The sequence below is a fragment of the Artemia sp. Qi Xiang Cuo genome, chromosome 15 (assembly GCF_049724085.1).
Source record: "Artemia sp. Qi Xiang Cuo chromosome 15, ASM4972408v1, whole genome shotgun sequence".
Taxonomy (NCBI): domain Eukaryota; kingdom Metazoa; phylum Arthropoda; class Branchiopoda; order Anostraca; family Artemiidae; genus Artemia; species Artemia sp. Qi Xiang Cuo.
The window spans coordinates 4,814,293-4,838,124 of NC_142808.1; the positions used below are offsets into that span (position 1 = coordinate 4,814,293).

Here is a 23,832-nt window from a genome sequence, read left to right on the forward strand (position 1 = left end):
CCAACAGTGCGAACTCTACAAACTCCCCATAATTAACATGTTCCTTGATTTTTTGGCTGCTTTCGACTCTGTACCTCGCAAAAACCTTTGGCGAATCATGTTAGAAGATGGTATGCCGGTTGAATTCATAGAGCTGTTGAAGGCCTCCTACAAGCATTGCAAATCAACAGTAAGAGTGCTGGGCGAAGAAACTAAGTCCTTCAATGTTGAAAGTGGTGCAAAACAGGGGTGCATATTGTCCCCTGTTTTGTTTAACTACTGTATAGACTGGATTCTAGAGAGTGCACTCTCGAGTTTTGATGGTGTTGTTACGGGACTGGGCATTAACGTGTCTGACCTGGACTACGCGGATGACATCGACGCTCTTGCTGCTGACCCAGCAACTACCCAAGCAATGTTAAATGAAATAGCACATTTCTCTCAGCTACTGGGTATGAAAGTCAACACGGTCAAAACTAAAGCCATGGACCTAAATATACAGTCGGATTATCAGCTTGTGCTTTACGGACAAGAATTGGAAAAAGTTGACAGCTTCACCTATCTTGGCTCAATATTAGACTCTCGTGGAGGCTGTGACCTTGACATACAGAACAGAATCAACAAAGGCCAAGCCATCTTCTCACAACTCCGCCGCCATTTGTGGATCTGGCGGGAGATCAGCATGAAGACAAAACTTTCTATCTATAAAGCGGCTGGTAGATCTGTTCTCCTTTATGCAGTCGAAGCTTGGCCACTGAAAGCACCTCATCTCTATGATTTGGAAGTCTTTGACCACCACTGTCTACGAAAAATCCAGAGGATTCGATACTCCGATAGAATCTCAAATGTTGATGTGCGCCACCGCTGTTGTAACATCGAACCCACCGCCATGATTGTCAAACAGAGAAGACTGCGTTGGCATGGTCATGTCCTTAGAAGACCCAATGACCGCATTTTAAAGCAAGTGCTTTTAGCTGTCCCATTGCCAGGTTGGCGCAGGCGACCTGGCGGTCAATTTAAGAATTGGTGGACAACTGCCAAAAACGACCTCGACCCCATTGGCGGATTTCGAAAGTTTGGCAGAAAGTGGGAGAGGTGCTGGCTCTGGTTTGCTGAAGAGCTGGCACAAGATCGCGACAAATGGGAGTATATCATACGTAGTCTTCTAGATGCCGGGTTAGGCGTCCTTGTCTGGTCCCACAACAAGTCCAAGTGGGGATCAAAGAGCAGTCTTTGAGTATTTTGACCACAGGTGACTTATTGTTGCGACTTTCTTAAATTAGTAATTTTTGTGAGCATTTGGAAATCAAAACTTAAACTCAATAACTGATACTAAGTGTCCTAACATTTTGCTTGGATTAAAAGCGACGAACTAAGATGAAAATCTCAGCATCTTCCTGGAGCTACTTCAGCCTGCATATTATTTCACTTAATTATATTGAAAACGGATGAGCTTTTCATTTTTACCCAAGAAAATAGCTGGTACTTCATTTTTCTTGATATAGAATAAATCATTAAGTGGTTATTGTTTCATTGTAATTAAATTGTTTTCATGTGAAGTGTGCATCTTGCATTTTACAATTTGATAAATCTACTCCTTTTAGATGCTGTTTATAATTTGACTGATATTAGGTATTTATGAGTTTATAATTTGGAATGAATCCCCAAAAGAAAAAATGAATAATATCCAAAAGAGCAGCCAAAAGCTATAAAAAAGCAGCAGTTCAGCCTTAGCCTACTTGACATATATTCTATAAAGAAGCCAAAAAAAACTTTAAAATGTATTTTTTTTTTGATTGTTATTAAAAACCAGTTTTTAATACAAGAAGGCTTTTTAGGAATCCAAAAGTGCAAAAAAAAAAAACAATCAATATCATAGTCACCCATTTCAACTTTTTAAAGGTGATAAAACAGATATAGGCAAAGGGCATTATGAAAAAATTAAGCTTCTAAGTTCAAAGTTATATTCAAAGTTTTTACCTAGATGACAGACGAATTTTGTGATACGGTATTTGAAGTTTTGTATGCAGTAATGCTACTAATTTTAAAAAAACTACTAATTTTGATAATTATTTATGTTAAGAATACATAGCTAATAGATACTTCAACTAATCGTATTATGCAAGGGTTCTGAAACACCACAGCCATTTTCAGATTTCTACTTCTTTTGATGAATAACGAAGAAGACCAGTTTCCAGCCAGCGACTTGTGAATATTTGAACTCATGAATAAGCTCGAATCTGTTGTAAATTTAAGCTGTGATTTGAGAAAGACTCATGAAAACGTTAATGTTTGCGGTCAACATTGAAATCGCGGCACGCCGCCGACATCTTACCGGCAATGCGGCGCGCTGTTTTTTGCCCCGCCACCGCAGGTCTTCCCTCATCGGCTCGGCGCCGGGGTCTAGGTATAATGTATTATTTTTTGTTGTTGTTGTTGTTTAGACAAGGGCACTTCGTATCGAAGGAGTTGTCGTAGGAACTTCGAAAAGGGCTCATTCGATTGAAAGGGCTGATGCCCCATTCGATTGAATAGAAAGGGCTGATGCCCTTTTTAATAGTCGAAAGTGATTTGAGGGCAACTAATCCCCCTTCAACTCCCACCCTCCCACGCCAACCCTCCCATTTCTGCTCTTAAAATTTAACCAAATCAAAATAGCACAAGTGTATCCAAGCTATCAAAGGAAGTAAACAGATTTTTTTTTCGAATGGTATCAAGTTTTCCATTTCGGGTCAACTAGAGGAGGTATGACACTAAATTAAACAATACTATTTGTGTCTAGAATTTTAAAAGGGTGTATGTTGTCAAAAAATGCTGAAAGTTTTTCTCCAGCATACAAATAGCAGGCCAAACTATAAAGTCTTAAAAAACGAAAAGATTTAAAGTATTATTCTTTTTTCCTGAAAAGACTATATCAATATAAAACGAAAAGAAATTAATTTAAAAAACTTTTTCCACAAAATAAGTTTTTCAAAGAAAAGTAAAGAACTCCAAAACAAAAAAATTAAACAAAAAATGAGCATAAATAAAATCAAATAATCTACCAAGCGTGAAACTACCACAAATCAGCATCGATAAATAAATGAAACCCAAAAACGAACAGAAATTACAATAATTAACCAAGTCAAACTCAGAACGAGCAGAAATTAACATAAGTTGGGCGCAAAACTTCTATGCCTTTCCAAGGCCAGAACAAAATTTGCACTTTACTGAAAAAATACAAATGAATGTGCATTGTCAGTTTAATATACACATACTGATATTTAGTAATCAGAATTTTAATATTATTTGATTTGTTAAAGTTATAAAAGTAAAAACATTTATAATTTTTCAGTAAAGTGCAAATTTTGTTCTGGCCTTGGGAAGGCATAGGGGTTTTGCGCCCAAGTTATGTTAATTTCTGCTCGTTTTGAGTTTGACTCGGTTAATTATTGTAATTTCTGTTCGTTTTGGGTTTCATTTATTTATCGATGCTGATTTTGTGGTAGTTTCACGCTTGGTAGATTATTTTATTTTGCTCATTTTTTGTTTAATGGAGTTCTTTACTTTTCTTTGAAAAACTTATTTTGTGGAAAAAGTTTTTTAAATTAATCTATAAACAAAAATGAAACAATTCTTTGGCTTGGACTATGGTAGAAGCTAGAAGTCATTTGACAAGAAAATGTTTTTCTGTTTAGGTCATGTCGTCCCAGAAGAACAGTCCTTTGAACCTTTAGATTAAAAACGATAAATTTTACGTTGGACTGTGAGTGTGACAGAGCGATTGAAAAGGTGGATACAGTCTCACCCACAAAATAGAGGAACTTTAGAAAACGGTTCAAAATAGTATCCTTTTGGCCACTAAAATTTTGTAGATAGATAGGCTATCCTGCTAGACTAACTAGGAAAAAACCTAGTAGTCTACGGTTCACGAACAAAGCACTTTATTGACAAAAGATATCATAGTTTTTTTATGCAGTAATTCATTTTACATTTTGACCATTGATTTATCGTTTGACATTTTCTACACATGACCATTAAATAGTGTTTGCTATTTTCTGCTTTTATTGTTTCTAGTACCTCGTTGCACTTTTTAACCACTTTTGTACATACTCATGATAGCTTAAAGATACTGTAGTAAATAATCATAATATATTAAAAGTGCCAAAAAATTTCAAATTGCAATCAAATATGCCCTGCTTTAACTTTTTAATGATCTTCCGTTGGATTAACAGGCTGGAATGGAATGCAGGGAACACACATCATCCTGAACTCAGTCAGCATCAACGCAATGATTTTGATCTTGACAAAAAGCTTTAAATATACACCTTTTCAATTCATTTAAACTACCAGGCCTTAACATGAGAGAGCAAACATTGTGCAAGTTATCAAACAGTTCGTGGTGACGAACTGCTCGGCACAATAGTTACCGTAACAACATTTTTGATAGCAATAGACACATCAAAAAAGGTTCCATTGCGACTGAACCCCCGTGTAACTGAGCTCCCGTGCACCTGAACACTCGTGTAACTGAGCCCTCGTGCAACTGAACCCCATTTAACTGAACCCCGGTGCAATTCCACCTCCGTGAAACTGAACCCCCATGCAACTGAAACCCTGTGTAACTGATCTCCCGAACATCTGAGCCCCCGTGCAGCTGAACCATCGTGCATCTGAACCCCTGTACTCAGTTTTTTAGTATTCTACAAATATGAGGCAATTCATGGGGTGAAACACAAGTTAGAATCTTTGCATATTCAACCTTGTCGGTATTGTTTGTTTTTAAAGTAAAAATGTAAATGCCTGTCAAGATCATTCATAAAAAAGCTCTATTTTATTATCGAAACTGATAGACTCCAAGATAAGAACTTGAGAGACACTTTCCAGGAACAGTTAAACACTAAACTGGAGAGTTTAAAATTTGACAATGTAGAAGATGGATGGAAGGTTGCTGATGGTGTCTTAGGGAAGAAAGTTATAAACGCAGCTAGGAATATTAGTGCAAATTCTTTTTTTTCCAAATGCATCAAATCAACATTTTGACTTTGATTTCGTATTCCTTTCAAGGACAAGAAAAAAAAACACCTTCTCCTTTATAACTTGTGAAAAGGAAATACCAGCAATATCTAAAGAATGACTGATGGTATCAGCCATCACATCGTTCAAGATGTTTAGAGGCATGTTTGACTAAATCAAAAGACACCATGCGCATCCAGTTTTACAAGAAGACGCATCTTCTAAATGTCAAGAGCAGCTGAGGGTATTAAGTAAACTTTCAGGCATGCTCAAGGGAATGTTGAAAAAAATTTGGAGTAAAACTGGTCCCCCTCCCATGCTCTTTTTAGCTGCAATCTCTCCAAAGACATTTGGTCAAAATTCGTCATCTAAATTTACAAAGTTCTATGATTTTCAACACAGATTCCTCAGACAGGAAAGGTCTGATTCATCAGAAAAAGGAGAAATAAATCTGGCGTTAATGGTTTGTGATGGCCATTTTTTTTGTGTGTAAACAAAATAGAGCTTTTTTATGAATGTTCTTGCCAGGCATTTATATCATGACTTTAAGAAACAAACAATTCCAACAAGGTTAAATATGTAAAGATTTTAAATTGTGCTTTACCCCATGATATTGCATCATATTTGTAGAATAGAAGTTGCACCGTGGTTCGTTAAACGGGGTTCAGTTGCAAGAGGGGTCAGTTACATGAGGGTTCGATTGCACGGGGTTCAGTCAAACGAGGATTCAGTTGTACGAGGGTTTAGTTCCATTGGGGTTCAGTTGCACGGGCGTTCAGTTACTTGGGGTTCAGTTACACGAGGATTCAGTTACACACACAAAATAAAAAAAAAACCGAGTTTTTATGCTGATTCCAAATATATGTTCATTAACAATATAATTCATTAATGTTACCAATCGAAATCTACATACTAAATCTTAACGAAAATCACACCATCAGATTCAGCATATCAGAGAACACTACTGTAGAGGTTTCAAGCACCTATATACAAAAATGTGGATTGTGTATTGTTTTTTGCCAGAACAAAGATCACAAATGTTTGTTTAGTTGTTGATTTTTATCAAAGGGTGATCCTATCGAACCAATGGTTCTAAAAGATTGGAAGAGGGCTCGCTCGAACGGAAATCAAAAGTTCTAGTAACCTTTTAAGTGATCAAAAAGATTGGAGGACAACTAGGCTCCCTACTACGCCTATTTTTATCCCAAAAACATCCGAGCAACATTTTGAGCCATTTTATTCAGCATAGTTGAAAAGTCTGCTTTAAGTAACCATGTAACTATGCTTTAGGGGTAGCATGACCCCTATAGTCCCAAATGAAAAGGCAGTAAGTTATTCAATTTTCCATTGCTCACATGTTGTATTTGTTATTGGTAAATACACATGATTTTTTTTTTTTGGGGGGGGGGTGGGGGGTCAAGTGAGGGATACTTTCCCCGGGGGAAATTTTTTTTCGGGACGAGGACTTCCAAACAGAATTTTCCAGGAGAAGATTTACAGTGAAGGAGGGAAGGGGATTTTCAGACATGATTTGAAAAACGGTCAGAAATTAAACAAAAAACAAGTTTTTTTCCACTGGAAGCAAGGATTAACATTAGAACTTAAAACGAACATAAATTATTCAGTAAATGAGGGAGTTGTCCCTTTTTCAACCCTCAACCCTTATAATATAATTATTCCAAAGTTGTCGTTTATTCAACCGAAAAAGTTGCTATGAAGCGTTCTTTATTCAAACTCAAAATTTTACTTGGTCTAAAGAATATGCAGTTATACATAGCTGAGGAGTCGATGCAGCCATTCCTAAGAATTATGGTGACAGTTGTATCCCCATCATTGTCATGTCTTATATGTTGCAAAGAGCTTGCACAACTGCAACAAAATATTTATGGTTTGTGTATCACAATTTAAAGACGAATAGACTTGTTTTAAAAGCTAAAATTGGCATTAAAATTTATGTTTTGAATCATTCACCTACACTTCCTAAGGTGTCACATAAAATATTGATTTGAATTTATGATCTATTGATTTGACTATTGAGTCAAATTCTGCCTATTGAGAAGGACTCCAAAAGTTCAAAATATACCTATATTTAATTTTTGCAATAAAAACAAAATGTAATAACAAAATAAAGAAATAGCAAACTTACTCTTCATATTCCTGAAGCAACTTTTTGCACCCATCTAAGTTCGCTTCCTGTTCCCAAGTGTTGTCTTTACTGTCATAGTGTTCCCATTTAATAAGATATTCTTTGGTGGCCTACACACAAAAAGAATACGGTAAAATTGCAAATACTGCAAAATTTTAAAAAGTTTTGTTTGAACTAAAAAAAATTGCTATATATGTGATTCTTTCACATCTTGGCTAAAAAAACAAAAACAAAAAAAAAACGCTGATGCCGGAAATGAAAAAAAATGTAACTATCTCTTTCAGAAAGTCGAATTTCTTTTTAGGTGGAGGACAAATTTCTGAATCAAAAGAACACCGTCTTGGAAATATAATTCCGAATTTAGGAAGTGGCTTAGGGATTTTATTGACCATCCGTATATGCATCGGGATATTACAATAATCTGGCTTGTGATCGGAGAAGGCTTTGTCGTATCTCAGAATTCTAGCTGCATAAAAGTATGTTTTTTTTTGTTTTTTTGTTTTTCAAAAAGCATAATCGTTCACGAGCTTTGAAAGATTTTGGTATCTCTGAATTTTTGCTTGAAAATTCTGCCTTCTCGATGATACTAAGGGGGGTTGCAATAAATAAAGTGGTGGATTTGCGTTCATCCGTAGGAAGTAAATACACGAAGCGGATGAAAAATTTGTTCTGACTGAAGAAGGAGCGAGAATGATAAACGAATCAAGTAAAAAACAAAAACGAACCGATTTGACGGATGTTATGGAGGACGTTTAAACAAGTCATTCACAAATGCAGGGAGTACTGACTAGCACTAACGATTCTTAGCAAAGTAAAATTATTTCCAAAGGAAAATTTCACGTCATCTGAGGAAACAATTCATCTTCGAAATGGATTATTGTTCATGTTGGAGAAGAGTGGTTTTTTAAAAGACTCAAATGGAAAACAGCTTACCAGTTTATATCACAGAGTTCGGTGACAACGCTGGCATTTCATCAAGCCAAATGGTCACTGGTCTGAGAAAATTCAGGGCTGGATTCTAGCAACAACTTTAGACCAATATGCCATTGATGCGAATTTGAACCTGCAAGCATTGATATGCTCTCTAAACACTAATGAAGGTATAAGACGCGCAAACGGTATGAGCGTGTTCCAGCAGCTAACATTGCTTTTTATTGGCCTCTGCACGGACTATTGTCAGCACTGCACTAAATGAACTCACGGGTGCAACATTTGAGACTGGTGGTCAGCACAAGAATGATTAGATGACAAGAGTGAAACACTACTTTAACGACGTTGAAAACATCATTATCTTTCTCCTGGATTTTATGCCTTTTACAGACGACACATCTCTCAGAAACATAATAGCTGGCGATATCGCGAGTGAGCAGGTGGACGTCGACGAAGCTATACAAATCGGCCTGAAATGTCTTATTGACATGCCTGGAAAACAAGCTAATATTTACAACTTTAAGAAGAAAACAAACGCTGTAACTAGAAGACGGCAAAGCAGCCTGATTTCAACAGCAGAATTGCCTACCTTTGACGCTGCTTTCATGTTTCAAAGATTGGTTACTGTTGCAGAGTGCTCAGATGAAAACAAGCTGGACGTTTTCCAAGACGAAACTTGACGCAAGAAGTCTGCATCCCACCCTCTCCGTTACTTGAGCCAAACGTTTTCCTTAGACTGGCGCACAAACCAGTGTTCGCAAATGCGATTTGGCACAAAACGCAGTAACCAAAGACTCTTTAAAGACACTTTTAAGATTCCATGCTGAAAAACTTAGATTAACTCAGTGTATACTAGATATTCGGGCTCTTCTATATTTCTTGTCTTGGGAGGAATGAAGCATGTACGCAGATTTCTACGGCCCATATGTCGACTATGTGACGCCGAAATATAGATACAGCTTTCACGATGTTTGACAGGTATTTAGCTGAAACCTCAATCGAAGACACGACGCTTAAGAGGAGGAGCAGGTCTAAAGGCTATCCTACGATCAGCAGCTAGCAGCAGATACCCTGTTTAGTAAAAAAAGATGATTTCCTAAGCAACATAGAAGGCAAACATCAGCATATTGTCCGGCTATTTTATTGATGAGAGATTCCAGCTGTACCAATCGCCAGCAGATACCGACCTGTTGATTTAAATTACAGTGCTCGAGTTGGCAGAATACCAATCCAAGAAGTCGACGGTCGATCAGGTTTTGACGGTCCTTCAGATTAGGAAAAAATACCTTCAACGAGACCGCAGTATCTACCACCTTCTACAACATTTCAAATAGGCGTTTGACGTCATCTGGAGAGAAGACCTATGGCAAATTCTACTTCACTTTGGAATTCCAACCAACTGGATCTCCATGATAAGGAACATGTACACGAAGTCCAAGAGCCTTGTTATAACTGAAGAAGGCCTTACCGAGAGCTCTGAATCATCGCCTGATGTTCTACAAGACTGCTATCTATCGCCGGAGCTATTCAATTTCTTTTCAACCTCAGTCCTTTCACTGAGACAAATTTGCTTATGCTGATGATAAAGCTCTAATTGCTGAGTCCCTCTGTGATCTTCAATCCCAGATCGACATTGTCCAAACGACCCCCAGCCTCTTCGGGGTGATAATCAACACCTCGAAAAAGAAAGCCAATTTGATTAATTGGTTGATTCCCACTTTAAAAATCTGATGCCCATCTGAAGAGGGAAAAAATTATCAACGACGCTTAAAGTGAGGCTATTCAACTGCGTTATCACCCCTATCCCCATTTATGCAAGTGAATCTTCGACTTGAAAACAGATGATCAGTAGCGTCTCGCTGCCTTTGAAACAAAATCATTAAGGCGTATTTCTTTGTCACTGATCATGATAAAATCTCCAACACTAGGCTTCGTCGTAATATCAAAGTCAAACTAACCATCCTCGACAGAATAAAGCTTTAGCTACTTAGAAGGCTAGGACAAGCTAAAAGCATCTAAAGCATTCGTTTCCCGAAGATAGCCTTTGAAGGCCGGCTACATGGTTTACAACCTAGAGGACGCCGCCAAAGGAAATGCAATGACAACTTTTCGCTACTCGACTTGCCACACCTTCTCCGCCTATCAGAGGATAGAAGTTCATATCTCAATACACTGGTGTAAGAAGAGGCCCAAAACGACCTACAAGGACAGATGGAACTTAAGTCAAGTATGTCAAGTCAATCCAAAGTCTTAATTGGGGAAGATACAGACTTACTTTTCCTTTTGATATACCGCACGACACAAAACAGTAAACAGATTTTTTTCATTCTGAATCAAAGTGACGTAAAACTGGAAGACGTATGTGGAATATATTGGCGGCCCAATAAAAACTTGGCGATACCATTTGCGACAGAATTCTTTTCCCCATTACCTTTTTGAGATGGGATACCAACTTTGCAAGTTTGTGGTATCGGAAAATGTGCATCAGTGAGCCGCATGAAAAAAAAATAACTTGCAGAATATCGCCAGACTATTCCTGGATTTAGCTTCTACAAAGGGCGACATTGACATACCTGGAGGTAAGGCCAGGCTTATCTTACGTAAAGCTACAGAAAATATTTCCAAGTATCATTAAGCTGAAAGTACTTCCAAGTAAGGGCATTTTAAAATATTGAGTTTCGACTGGATCCTCTGTAGTTTTACTGGATTGTGCGGCAAGGAAAACTAAAACCTGTGTAGTCAGTTAGATCAATGATTCCACCTTCCCTTCTCTGAATTTCATTGTAACTACAAGGGCGAGTGTTTGACACAGCAAAGATCTTGCAAAAGCTCTTCAAGTTATGAAATAATTGGTGCCGTAAAACTTAGAGACGATGTAGCAAACGAGAAGACAAAATTTTGTAATAGCTTTACCTCTACGCAATGAATTTTAGTGTTACTGGGACTTTATCTGCATTATGTAACTTAACATCTGATTTATAATCATCTGCCATATGTAATCTCCGTAATTCATTAATTTTAAACAAATTTTCCGGAAAGAGAATTTTAAAGAAAAGCAAAGAGCCACGTTAAACTAAAAACTAACAGAAATGAAGTCCACTGATAATTCGAACTCAAAATACCAGAGATTATTATCAAATAATAATTGAAAATCGAAACGAACAAAATTGACAGAAATCAAAAGAAAAACCAATCGAAAATAACAGATACTGAAATAGATAAATGAATAAATCTTAAAACAAGTAACAGTTAAACTGATTATTCGACATAAATTTTAAACAGACAAAAATTACTACAAACAGGAATTCAGCTACTGCCCCCTCGCCTAATCGCAAAGCTCTAAAACCCATTGTGTCATTAGCATTTATTGAAAAATATATGTGCTTTAAACATTGTGCTTTTATTTTCAGAAAACATTGAAGAAAAGTTAAAAACAATCGCCATAATAACAAAAATGACTGGAAAGACATTATGAAAATAATCGAATACTTAGTGATAAATGATATTAATTTCTAAAAATCTCAGCAACTCAAGATTTTGTTTAACTATATTTTTATTATGTATTGTTAAAAAGAAACACTACATTTTATTTACAAAAACAGTATTATAATACAATATTATTGAAAAATGTCAGCATATTTAATGGGTTTAGAACTTTTAGAGTTAGGGGGGAGAGGTAAGAAGGCAAACACTTGTTTGCAGTAGTTTTTGTTCGTTTAAGCTTGACTTGAATAATTAATTTAATTTTTAATTGTTTAAAAATTTATTTATTCATTTTTAACCAGTATTTGTTATCTGTATGTTTGATATGATTATTTATTTTAATTTCAATACGTTTTGGGTTTCATTTATTCCTTCGTAGTAATCTACGATATTTTCGAGTTTGAACTATTATAGGACTTTACTTCTACTTGTCTTAAGTTTAATATGGTTCTTTACTTTTCTTTGAAAATATTCTTTTTTGGAATTTTGTTTATTAATTTCGTGTCGTTTTAGATTGCCTAATGTTTAATACTGGTTCGTTTTTACTGATACCTTTATTTTAAACAATTCACAAAAATAATACTACAATGAAATAAACATAGCCACTACTGGAAGGCCGAATGGCCTGTGCACAGTGGCTCAACTTACTAATTAAATGACATAATCAGGACACAACCACAATAAAAATCAAAATAAAAATCACATACATAACACACAAGGAACCTGGTCTCATCCTGTAAAATGACTGAGGAGAAACCCTTTGATCTGGAATTTAAATGATGAAACCGATTCAGAGTCCCTAATGGTGTCTGGGAGGCCATTCCAGAGGGTTACACCCTTGTGACGTAATATATGTACTGACCTCTTTGTAATTTTCTTTTCATTTACTAGCTTATCGACAATCCTAGTATGATAGGAATGACAAAAAGATTTAGAAGAAAAATATTCGCAAAATATATTGGTGCAATATCACCCAAATATTGGTATACCAGTGATACTAACTGGTGATCCCGTAATTAACCTAAATGCAAAATTTTTAAAATGACTAAAACCAACAAGTTAACCATTAATATTAGCACATTCGCCCAATAGACGAATTGCTTTGTTTTCAAACACCTGAATTCTTCTATAATTAACTTAAAAATTACTTTTCCAAAGGCCATACCCATTTCAACGTAAGGATGGGCAAACCTACCATAGATAATCTTTAATAAACCGACCGGGAAAAATTACGAAAATGCCAAAGGAAACCTATGTCTCTTGCTGCTTTAAACGATATAATAATATTGTGCTGTTTCCAATTCAAATTACAAACCTTTTTCCGCTTCCCCATAATCCTGAACGGAAGCCTCTCCCGAGAGAGGCAATAAATCCCATCCCCATTCTAGAACCTGTAAAAACAACATATTTAGACAGCTTTGTACCAACCTTCCACTCAAATCATCAACACCTCCAATACCTCTTACCGAATTCTTTTTTTATACTCTTTTGACACTCTTGTTATTTCTTTTTTTCGATTTATGACTTATTATATTATAGGCCGTTTTATGACTCTAAATTTTTACCGTATGACACCTGATTTGATATGACATTAATTTAGCTGATCTAGTACTTTTTTAATTTGTTAATTTTTTTTTTGTTTATATTTTTATCTGTTTATATTTCTTAATGATTTGGTGTCCCTGATTCTAATTTCATTGATTTGCTTGTGATCGTTTTTGTTAACTTTATGTTCTTTTTTTTACACGACCTAATTTTCGACGATTTATCGCTTGTTAAAAGTTTAAAAATAAAGCCTTATTCTAATAATCAACAATAAATCCCAAGCATTTCGTTTCAAAAACTAGATTCATAAAAGCACCACGAAATGCAACATTAGTCGAAGAACTTATCAACACGCCAATATAGCTAAAAACCATATCTTGTCTATCTAAAAGTCTATCTTGAGAGTTCATATTGCAAACACCTTTTTTGGATATAATCTCATTCATACAGAAAACTGTTAATATAGTAAGACATTTGTGACTCCCTATGGTCTTTTATTGAATTAATTTCATAATCGGGCTTGAATCTGAAAATAGTTCAGCCTGGAACTTGGATTATATTATTTGACCTACATATTACATTGACCTACTTGATTGGAATACTCGACTGTCCCTGGCTATGATAATTAGATTGCGCAATGACCGATGAAAATAGGAAGATTATTTTAAATCCGTTGCTGAACTTTGTCACCAGATCTAAGCTTGATGGTGCAAAAATTGATCTGATTGTCGGAAAAGCTGTGAGTTTTTTTGATCGTGGTACTATTATTAGTGCTAAAGAGTTTCTGTATAAGGAGCTGAATATTCAGAGCCGATGTGTGAAACATGCAAAGCATGAAGATAATGTATTTGACATTTGTAAACAGTTAAATCGGGCGGCAAAGGATAATCTGCCTGTTCCCCATTTTTGTTATATTCTCGCCTTCTGAAACCCCAACAATCGGGGAGGCAGTCTCGGCTACTTTAGTCTCAAAAGTTAATGTACTCTCTCGGAAAATTGACGGCTTTTTAGAGAATGCGACGCATTCAGGCCGTCTGGCCAGTTAGAATTGATACCCACGTAACAATTAACCCTGCCCTAGCTCCTACGTTTGCCGTTGTACTAAAAAACTGTCCTACAAACCTGACCTCACCTAATGCTCGTAAAGACTTGTCGATAAACTTTGACCTGAGGCGTCAAGTGAAATAACTGAACTTAAAAAATCGGCTTCGGAATGGAAACTTGTTGTTAAATCAAAGCGTGCAGCAAACAAAATTGCCAAAGATGCTAAAAACAGTGCCGCAGGTATCCCGGTGATTGTTAAATCCCCACTGTTTATAGGGATCCTGAAAGGCGTACCAATCAAATACGATGAGAATCAAGTTAAATCTCTTGTACCAAACTGCGTAAAAGTTTCACGGTGCGGGAAGTCCCGAGTGTTTAAAGTCTACTTTGAGTCGAAACCAAACCTGGATCAGTTCTTGAAAGTGTCTGTGAAAGTTGGCTACGAAAAGCTTTCTGCACAAGAATTTGTATACCTCCCAAAGCGTTGTTTCTCGTGTCATAAGACTGGGCATCTGGCCTCACAGTGCTCCAATCGGGCCCTCTGTTCTCACCGTGGATCATGCGATCACACGTCTAACAGTGCCTCTCCGTGTTCGAAAAAAATGTTCTGTCTACAATGTGAAGTTGCCGGCAATACTTGTTACAGTGTAAAGTGTCCTAATAACAACAGTCAACTAGCAAAGCCCACGGTATGATATGGATGTGTCTACTACTGCGCAAGCTGTACTTTCGTGGAATATAAATGGTGGACTTTTAGTCAAAATTCCTGTAATAAAAGGTTTGCTTTCGAATTGTGATGTATTGTGCTTGCAAGAACGTTTTTTGACGAGTCATAGTTTAGGCCTTCTGAAAGTTGACAATAATTTTACTAGCTATTCGGTGCCCGCTTAACGATCCACTTCCAGTGGCTGCCCCTCGGGTGGTATGGCGATGCTTGTTAGGACCGCGTGTTGGTCGAGTATTTTTGAATCATGTGATTTTTTTTTCTTGATGTCCGTGTAGAAGAGTATGTTATTATAAACGTCTATCTCCCAACTGATTACCGCAATGACCGATCGGAATTTTTATTTACTTCTGCGTGTGAAGAACTAGGGTCTTGCTTTTCAAAGATTCGCCTGTTAGGTAAGTGTTGTATTATTACAGGAGATTTTAACTGTAATTTAACAGACGCCTCGTTATTGCGTACTTCTATTTTGCCTGGTATTTTTTACGATTGGCTTAGGATACTGCCGAAAGGTCTCGATTACACTTGCAAACACCAATCAAGTCTCGTGTTCAACCTTGACCATTTAGTTTCTTCTATAAATCTCCAAGTGTGACCTGTTCACGTTGTTACTGCTTTTCAACTATCAGACCACCTTCCAGTATCTGCGTATATTTCTTGTCCTTCTGCTCAGTCTACTCCCACCACAAAACCACATCGTCCTCATGCCCAATTTTACAAGGATTGGAAAAACATCCAAGGGGATATTTTTGCTGCAGTTACTAATTCTGTTCTACATAAAATTCATGTTCCGTTCCAGCTGCTCATGAGAAATTCCATAAATTGATGCAAATGAAATACGGGTGTTACTAGATATCTATCTAGATACTAGATAAATATCTTGCACAAATTTGCCATGCGCGGAAAAAGCCGCTATACCTCTTAAACGTATACGTCGGGGTGTCACGAAGAATTGGTCCAGTAATCCGAGCCTAGTTGAAGCTTCGAGAAAATCCATATTTTGGTACCATTTGTGGCTCCAGTGTGACCGTCCTCGCTCTGGCTGGATTTCTGACATTCGTATTTCTACCTAAAGAAAGTTTGCAAGACAACTATCTATCCACGTGAACCAGATAGTTGAAGAGACGCCCCAGAAAGCTTCTCTGTCCCAACCTTCCTTCTGGAGAAATGTATCAAGAGATCCTCCTAGTGCCCGCCTATCTGCTCAGGTTATTCCTGATTCCTAATGAAATTCATACTTCTCTGCTGAATTCTCCCCACCATATGCCGCCCTACAGTCCGAATATGAAGACAAGCTTGATAAATTTCTGTGTAGTTGTCTAACCGACAATTTTGTTGTTTCGGTTGGTTCTGTACTGTGAGCAATCAACGCCTAAAGCGTAAGAAATCTTCTGGCATCGATAAAATGAGTGCTCTTCATATTCTGCATGGAAGCGAGCAGCTGCTAAACCATATTGCTCTTTTGATGCAGATGATTGCTACCCAAGGAGTTGTACCTTCTTCTTTCTAAATCGGAGATCTCACTCCAATTCCAAAAACAAGTAAACTCGCTACCCAGTGCTCGTCCTTCCGCCCTATTCGCTACCTCCAGTGCTCGTCCTTCCGCCCTATAACAATGGCTACTACCTTCTGTAAGCTTTTTGAACTTCTGTTAATTGACCATCTGAACGCGAAATGCTATTTTCCACCTTACCAATTTGGATTCCAGCCATGTCTCGGTTGTGCCCACGCTTTGTCAGTTGTCACGAACGCACTGATCGATGCTGATGCATCAGGTGAAACTCTCGTGTTGGCCAGGCATGATGTTCATAAAGTGTTGGACTCTCTCATTCACACCGCATTGCTACTCCATGCAGCAAAACGTGGAGTGAGCCCTTCATATATCAGAGCCCGTCGAGACATGTATTATCATCTTAAAGTTCGCCTAATACTTAACCCATTAGCTTAAGTTGACGGCTCTCAAGTCTACGCACGAACCCCTAATATTTTTGTCAAGGTCGAAAAAGGTACCCGTCAAGGTGCTGTTTCTTCCCCTTCACTCTTCAATAATGGAGTTCTTGATGCACAGTCAGATGTTCCCACATCTTTCATCTTTGCCGGTCTTGATTTGTCTTTCGTATGTTATGCAGACGACATTCTGAATTTGAGCCGCACTATCCAGCGCATTAGCGAGATTTTCGCAACGCTACAATGTCAGTATGCAAAACTAGGTCTTCAGTTCAATGCTGAAAAGTCCAAAGTTGTATTCTTCAACTGGAAGCAAGCGTCACCTAGGGATATTCCTCTCGGAAATAATAGAATTAAACCAGTAGATCATATCACCTACCTTGGTCTTCCCATTGGGTCGTCAATAATGCACACGCGAAAACTATTAATTGCTCACATTGAACGCAGAGTTGGGTTTTCATATACTTATTTTGTAACTAATAAGTTACGCTTCAACCGCCGGCTTCTTTCGAAACTTTTTAACTTTGTCGCTCTAACATATTATCTGTACATATCTCCGTTTTGGAAAATGCTCACAAATTCTGCACAAGTCAAAAATTTGTTCAGTTTTCTTCCGGTTCGCCAAATATCTTTTATGTTTTCCCTCTTGGAGCTGCAATTCTTATCTAATTAGAAAATTCAGCATTGCTGACCCCATTATAGATATGGAAAAGCAAATTCGTACTTATAATTCCCGTTTACCGAAGTTGAACCGTCCTTGGTCGTCAGTACTGGCCCAGTAGTCAAGATGTATTTGTTGTCTTTTTTTTTTTTTTTTTTTTTTTAAGTGTCTGTTTTCGCGCTTAGTGTAATTGTTGCAATTTTAAACTGATTGATGATTTAGTCTCTTTTCGTATGAGTCCAATTTAAGTGATGCTGGTTATTCTCCATTTTAGTGTCAATTTTTCTCTGATGATATATTGCGTATATTACAAATAATTTGTTTGTTTACTAATTATTGGTTCTTTTAAGCATTTTGCTTTATGTAAAGATGTAAAAGGATCCGTGATTGAATAATTTCCTTGCTTCTGATATCTATGTATATCGGAGTAAATAAATCATTTGTTGAGAGTGATCGGATTTCAAGACCAGCGAGAAAAATTGTCGTTAATTGTTTTACCGTCTCTTGTCATGTTTACACTAGTTGATATGATTATCTTCTGCATATTTTTAGTTCACTGATGATGATTTGGTTTATTTTTTTTTACCAATTGCGGCTTGATGCAATGATGTTCATATTGCTTATGTTTGTTCAGTATTTCTTTCTCGTTTTTGTAATTTGTTCTAAGAGCTGATTTAGATCTTAGCTCCAGCGTTCGTCACTAAAAACCACATGTATAACTACTATGTTTATGTGTATTTCTTCTTCTTCTTTTTTTTCGCTTATTGCACCGTCTTTTCCTTTTTTTATGACGGGTTTTCCAATAAATAATAAAAATAATAATATGTTAGTTTTGCTCAGATTAACACCTTGAAGGTTCACCTCCGTAATTGTTAGTGCCGTGTCATCTGCAAACGTTGTAACACTTGCAGCGGGAAGATAAAATCTTAACGTATAAAAAAACGCTCGAAATAAAAATGGTCACAAAACAGATCCTTGCGGGACTCCCCAGTTTACTTGGGATGCAACATTTGTTGCGTCCTTAATCACAACTCAAATTGAACTTCCATGCGAATAGGATCGAACGCACTGAATACAACCATATTGTATACCGAAATCACTAAGCCTATACAGCAATAGCTCAAAATCGACCATGTCAAAGCCCTTTTTAAAGTCAATAACAATTTTGAACCGAATCTTTCCACTTTCGTATGCCATATATACATTGTCAACAAAATAACACGTTGAATGACTTGTTGAGTGGCCTTTTCTAAATTCAAACTGACTATAGCACAGTAAGCCCAATGACTCAGGGTATCCATATAGTCGCTCAAACATTATTTTCTCAAAAGTTTTTGAAGGTAATGGTAGTATTAGTATATATAAATTATAACTTCAAATATGATGAAACAAACAAAGACAGGAAAAGATACGAAGGAAAAAAGAACAAATTAAACATCTTCTCAATTGACCAAATTCTACGTGCGGTGCTCTCATTGGTAAAGCGGACAAAAAAACGCCCTTGATGGAACCAAATACACTTGTTGCCTTATTTCTCACGAGTTGTGTTGAGAATATCCCGCCGCTGACGGGTTGAGAAAAATTAACACTTTTCACAAGTTGTGTCTTGACTGTGTAAATAGTTTTTGCGATCACTTTGTCTCTGAATGCAATCAGTCCTACTATGGCAACTTTATCAGGCCGAATAGAAACTTTAAGGGTAAATCGGTGCACATCGTTTATGTCAGCATCACTTATTTTTGTGAGTTCCGTCTTTCCCTGGACAATATTCAACAAAGTAGTTTTTGTGTCTGAATTTGGATTTTCTTTAACGCCATTGAACAACAGTGAATCTAGTCTAGAATCTTGGTCGATATCGTCTAAACGATGTTCAATACGAAACATTTTAGTATCAAGTGATTCTAGGTGACTTTTGATAGACTTCAGATGTTTTTCAATTTCAGTAAATTTTGGGGTGTATTTCACAGTAATATACTGATAGACATCCGAAACGATGTTTTCAATCGAGAATTTTGTTTTATGAAAAGAAGCTAAGAGTCCTCTATTTCAATGTCCGTTCTCTAATAATCTTTCGAACCAGCACTTGAACTTTGGATGGCTGGAGTTTTTGGAGTCAAGGACGACTGATTAATCTTTTTTTTTTGTTTTCTTAAATTTTTCAAGGTAGATATATACATTAAATTCAGTTGTTTAAAGCTTTTTGACATTTTTCGTAATTTTCTTTGAAGCCTCATCCTTATTTGATTCAAAATTAAGTAGTTAAATATCAGCTACCGTTTGCTGATCTTCAGACCCATAGCAACATATCAAATATTTCAAATCACCTGATATAATTTTCAAAGAGACTATGATTATGATTGGCCATAGAGGATATCCTACAAATTTGGCAAAAGCAAGATCACCCTATTTGCATAAAACCATATCAAATTTACTTACTGACAAGGGGGATGTCATTTATCCATGCTCATTATAATAATGTCTAATAAATTAAACGAGTTATAATCCAGCTTCAACGGAAACAGTTTATTCCACAGACTCTTTCATTTACGTGTCAATACAATGAATTACACGTCCTTGCTGATATAGTTCACCAGTTTTTAAATTTGTCGGTTTGGAGTTTAAAAATATTAATCGGGCATCCTGAATGCACACAATGTCTTGGATGGCACAAAATGGTTGAGTTCAATCTCAATTTTCCCTGGAAGTTCAAACTACAAATCCTAGCCGTTATTTAGATATTTCACGATTACCCTTTTGGATACCTGGATGCAGATAGTATCTTTATGTTTTACTTTTATATCTGCCAGGAAATCCCATGAAAGTTTCAACTAAATGGTACTAGCCGTTGCTGAGATATTGCAGATACGCTTTCCTTATAACCAGGATAAGCATAGTGTCTTTTTAGTCAGTTAATATATATATATATGTATATATATATATATATATATATATATATATATATATATATATATATATATATATATATATATATATATATATATATATATATATATATATATATATATATATATATATATAAATATATAGAGCCCGGTGGCACGCCAACGCATCGACCGAACGCCACCAACGAGAAGCCCGGTTGACCGCCACCAAAGTGTCGCAACGCCACCGGCAGCGACAGGGGCGTTTGGCTGACTTTGAATTAATTTTGCGGCAATTCTTTATTGCGTCACCCGCAAAGTCGGAGCTTTTCTTTTCTCGCGTGGTTAAGTGTTTCGATTTTCCTGATTAGAAACCAAGCAGGGCTTGCACTATCCCCGAATTCGGTGATTTCTTCGAAAATCTATGCGTCACACCGGAAAAAATTTGGTTCTCCGAATCCCTGAAAATCCCCCAATCACGGTGCCACCCCTAGTGATTTATCACTAGTAACTATCCCTGCCAAATATTATTTTGTATACCATAATTCTTCATTACTATCTTGTTCGTTAATTTTCGTCTCTTCTGTTACTTCACGTATAAACCAGACAGATACAATTGCAATATAAACTTCATATGTTGACAACAGTATCATCTTTATGAAATTAAATGAAAAAAACAAGTTTTTTTTAACTGAAAGTAAGCAGCGACATTAAAACTTGAAACGAACAGCAATTATTCCGTATATTAAAGAGGCTGTCCCCTCCTCAACGCCTCGCTCTTTACGCTAAAGTTTGTTTATTGTTCTAAAAAGTAGCAGTGACAAAGAGTCAAACTTTAGCGTAAAGAGCGAGGCGTTGAGGAGCGGACAGCCCCTTTCATATACGGAATAATTGCTGTTAGTTTTAAGTTTTGATGTCGCTCCTTATTTTTAGTTTAAAAAAACTTATTTTTTATTTAATTACTGAACGTTTTTCAACTAATGCAGATTCGACGTTGGCTCACCGTTCATAAAAAATTAAAACCCAATTTGCATATTAGTTTTGGCAGATTTATTCTGGATATGAAGGGCCGCCCATCCTCAATACCTTGCTCTTTACGCTAAAGCTGTTAGCAATTTTAAAAAAAGCTTCCTATTCTAATTAAACAGCTCCTATGTTTCAATTTTAGTAAACAGTCAAACTTTAGGGTAAAGAATAAGGTATTGAGGAGGCCAATCCTTCATATATGGCATAATTTCTGTTCGTTTTTCAAATAATGCCGGTAAATCTGGCGCACCCTCTATGAAATATACCCCTCCCCCTCATGGGACTCCTTCGTGGAAATTTCATCCAACGTGAAGTGCACCCCCCGTCAAATTCCATTCGACAGTTACTTCATCGCAGAGAATCTCCCCCTCTCTGTAAAATTGCTTGTGGACGATTCACCCTGAAAAATTCCCCTTAGCAGTTTTTCCTTGGAATTAGACTTTAGTCTATAATCGGTTTCTCAGTCAATCCGGAAATGCCCCCTTCGTGGAAATTATTTCCCAGAAAACAAAACGCAAGGAAAAAAGCCCCCGGATAATCCCCCGGAAACATCTCCATATAAAAAATTTGGCAAAGAGAATGTACGACAATTAAAAATAATTTCGTATAGTAATTCTGTCAAAGCCCCCCCTGTGTAACATTTCCCCTACAATATTCACTCATCAGAAATTTCCCCCCCAAAGGAAGATTCTCCCCTTAAAAATCCACCCCAAGCACACCCCCACCCCCAAACCACACAAAAATGGCTGTATACTTCCCAATAACAAATACTATATATAGGGTAAAGGTACTGATGATTCGACAGTGCAATTTAGGAACCCCTGTCTAAATGTTCCTTCAAAACGGAATGACTCTGCTTAGCTGTGACTTGGAACGCCATCTCTTGAAGCCGTTTGTGTATTTCAACGATAGGAGACGTTGACACAATACCCAGTACATCCAGATAAGAAAAGAGAATTTAATTTAGTCAGTTTCCCGTTTTCGACAATAAAGGAGCTCGCGATAAATTTTCAGGTATACAATGTTCAAACTGCTGTTACTTGGTTATTTATTGCAAAAAAAAGTGGGATTAGCACTAATGCATCAAGATACATCTGATTTAATCTGAATTCTAGTCACATTAGCTTTTTATTGATAAAAGTAAATTAAAATGATAACAAATGTCAAATTTATGGGTGCCCGCTACTGCCAAAAATTGTAGAGGTTCACGCGGAAGTCATTTTTCCCTTTCCTTAGGACTTATCGATGAAACTAAAAAACAAATTCTCAAATTTCGGTTGGAAGTTGAACTGCAGCTTGATGAATACTATGCCGTTTTCTTTAGTGACAAAAAAAGCAATGTGCCATATTTTTTCGTTAGGATTCTGGACTTTCCTTACAAAGGACAGTCCAAACTACAATTTTTCAAGTGGATTAGAATCACAGATCACACTTTGAAATGGCCAAATGCTGATGACATTTACACTGTCAACAATGAACAAATCTTTGCTGGGTCATTAAAACTGACAGGAAGTGGGCCATTCCAGATACGCGTTTGGAGATGCTATTCCTATGGCATATATGCAAAACTTAGAAAAAAGAAGATTTATGTGATCTAGGTCACAATATCACACTCCTTACGATTAACCAATTTTGTTCTACTAAATACTACATACTTGAGACAATTTTGTTAGTTTTATTACTTCTGCTTTTGAATAGTGTTTTATAACTTTATACATTAAATGAAGTTGAAGAAAAACAAAGAAACAAAAATATACATGTCGAATACACCAGGTTCCACCCACAGGTATTCCCCAAGTTTTTTGACACGTGTCAAACTGGGTTCCGACTTGCGTCGGAAACAAATAACTTTTTTGTTGTGTCGAATTTGTAGGTGAAAATGCTCTAATTTCGGAAAATCGGAGTTTTTTACCCTTTTCAGATAAAATTTCAAACTTTTCATCAGACCATTAGATTCCTAGCTGTTTTCCCAACATATTGAAAACCTTTTCAAACCAAAAGTCTTTAAATTAGAACTCCTGGAGTAGAAAAACTGTTTTTTTTTTTTTTTTTTTTACAAAAACTTTTTAATAATCGGTACCTTTACCCTATGTAAACAATGGGCAAAGTTCACAACTTCCAGCCCTTCCCCCGGGGACTGTGGCGGATAATTTTACACCTAAAGACATAGTTGTTAGATTTTTCGACTATGCTGAACAAAATGGCTAACTCAAAATTTAGATCCGGTGACTTTGGGAAAAAATGAGCATGGGAGGGGGCCTAGTTGCCCTTCGATTTTTTGGGTCACTTAAAAAGGGCACTAGAACTTTTGATTTTTGTTCAAATGGGCCCTCTTGCGATATTTTAGGACCACTGGGTCGATACAATCACCCCTGGGAAGAAAAAAAAAAAACAAATGAAAACGCATCCATGATCATTCTTCTGGCAGAACAAAAATACAAAATTCCACGTTTTTGCATATAGGAGCTTT

The 23,832-nt window shown here is 36.7% G+C and overlaps 1 protein-coding gene across 2 annotated transcripts in view; it reads right to left on the minus strand.

Moving 5' to 3' along the window:
- Positions 1–23,832, minus strand: part of LOC148943254 (uncharacterized) — a 72,969-nt gene that overhangs the window by 36,438 nt on the left and 12,699 nt on the right. For both annotated transcript variants that reach the window (XM_089100861.1, XM_089100860.1), the window contains exon 3: positions 7,121–7,230. In XM_089100861.1, the coding sequence (XP_088956987.1) occupies positions 7,121–7,230 (110 nt within the window). The remainder of the gene's footprint in view (positions 1–7,120; positions 7,231–23,832) is intronic.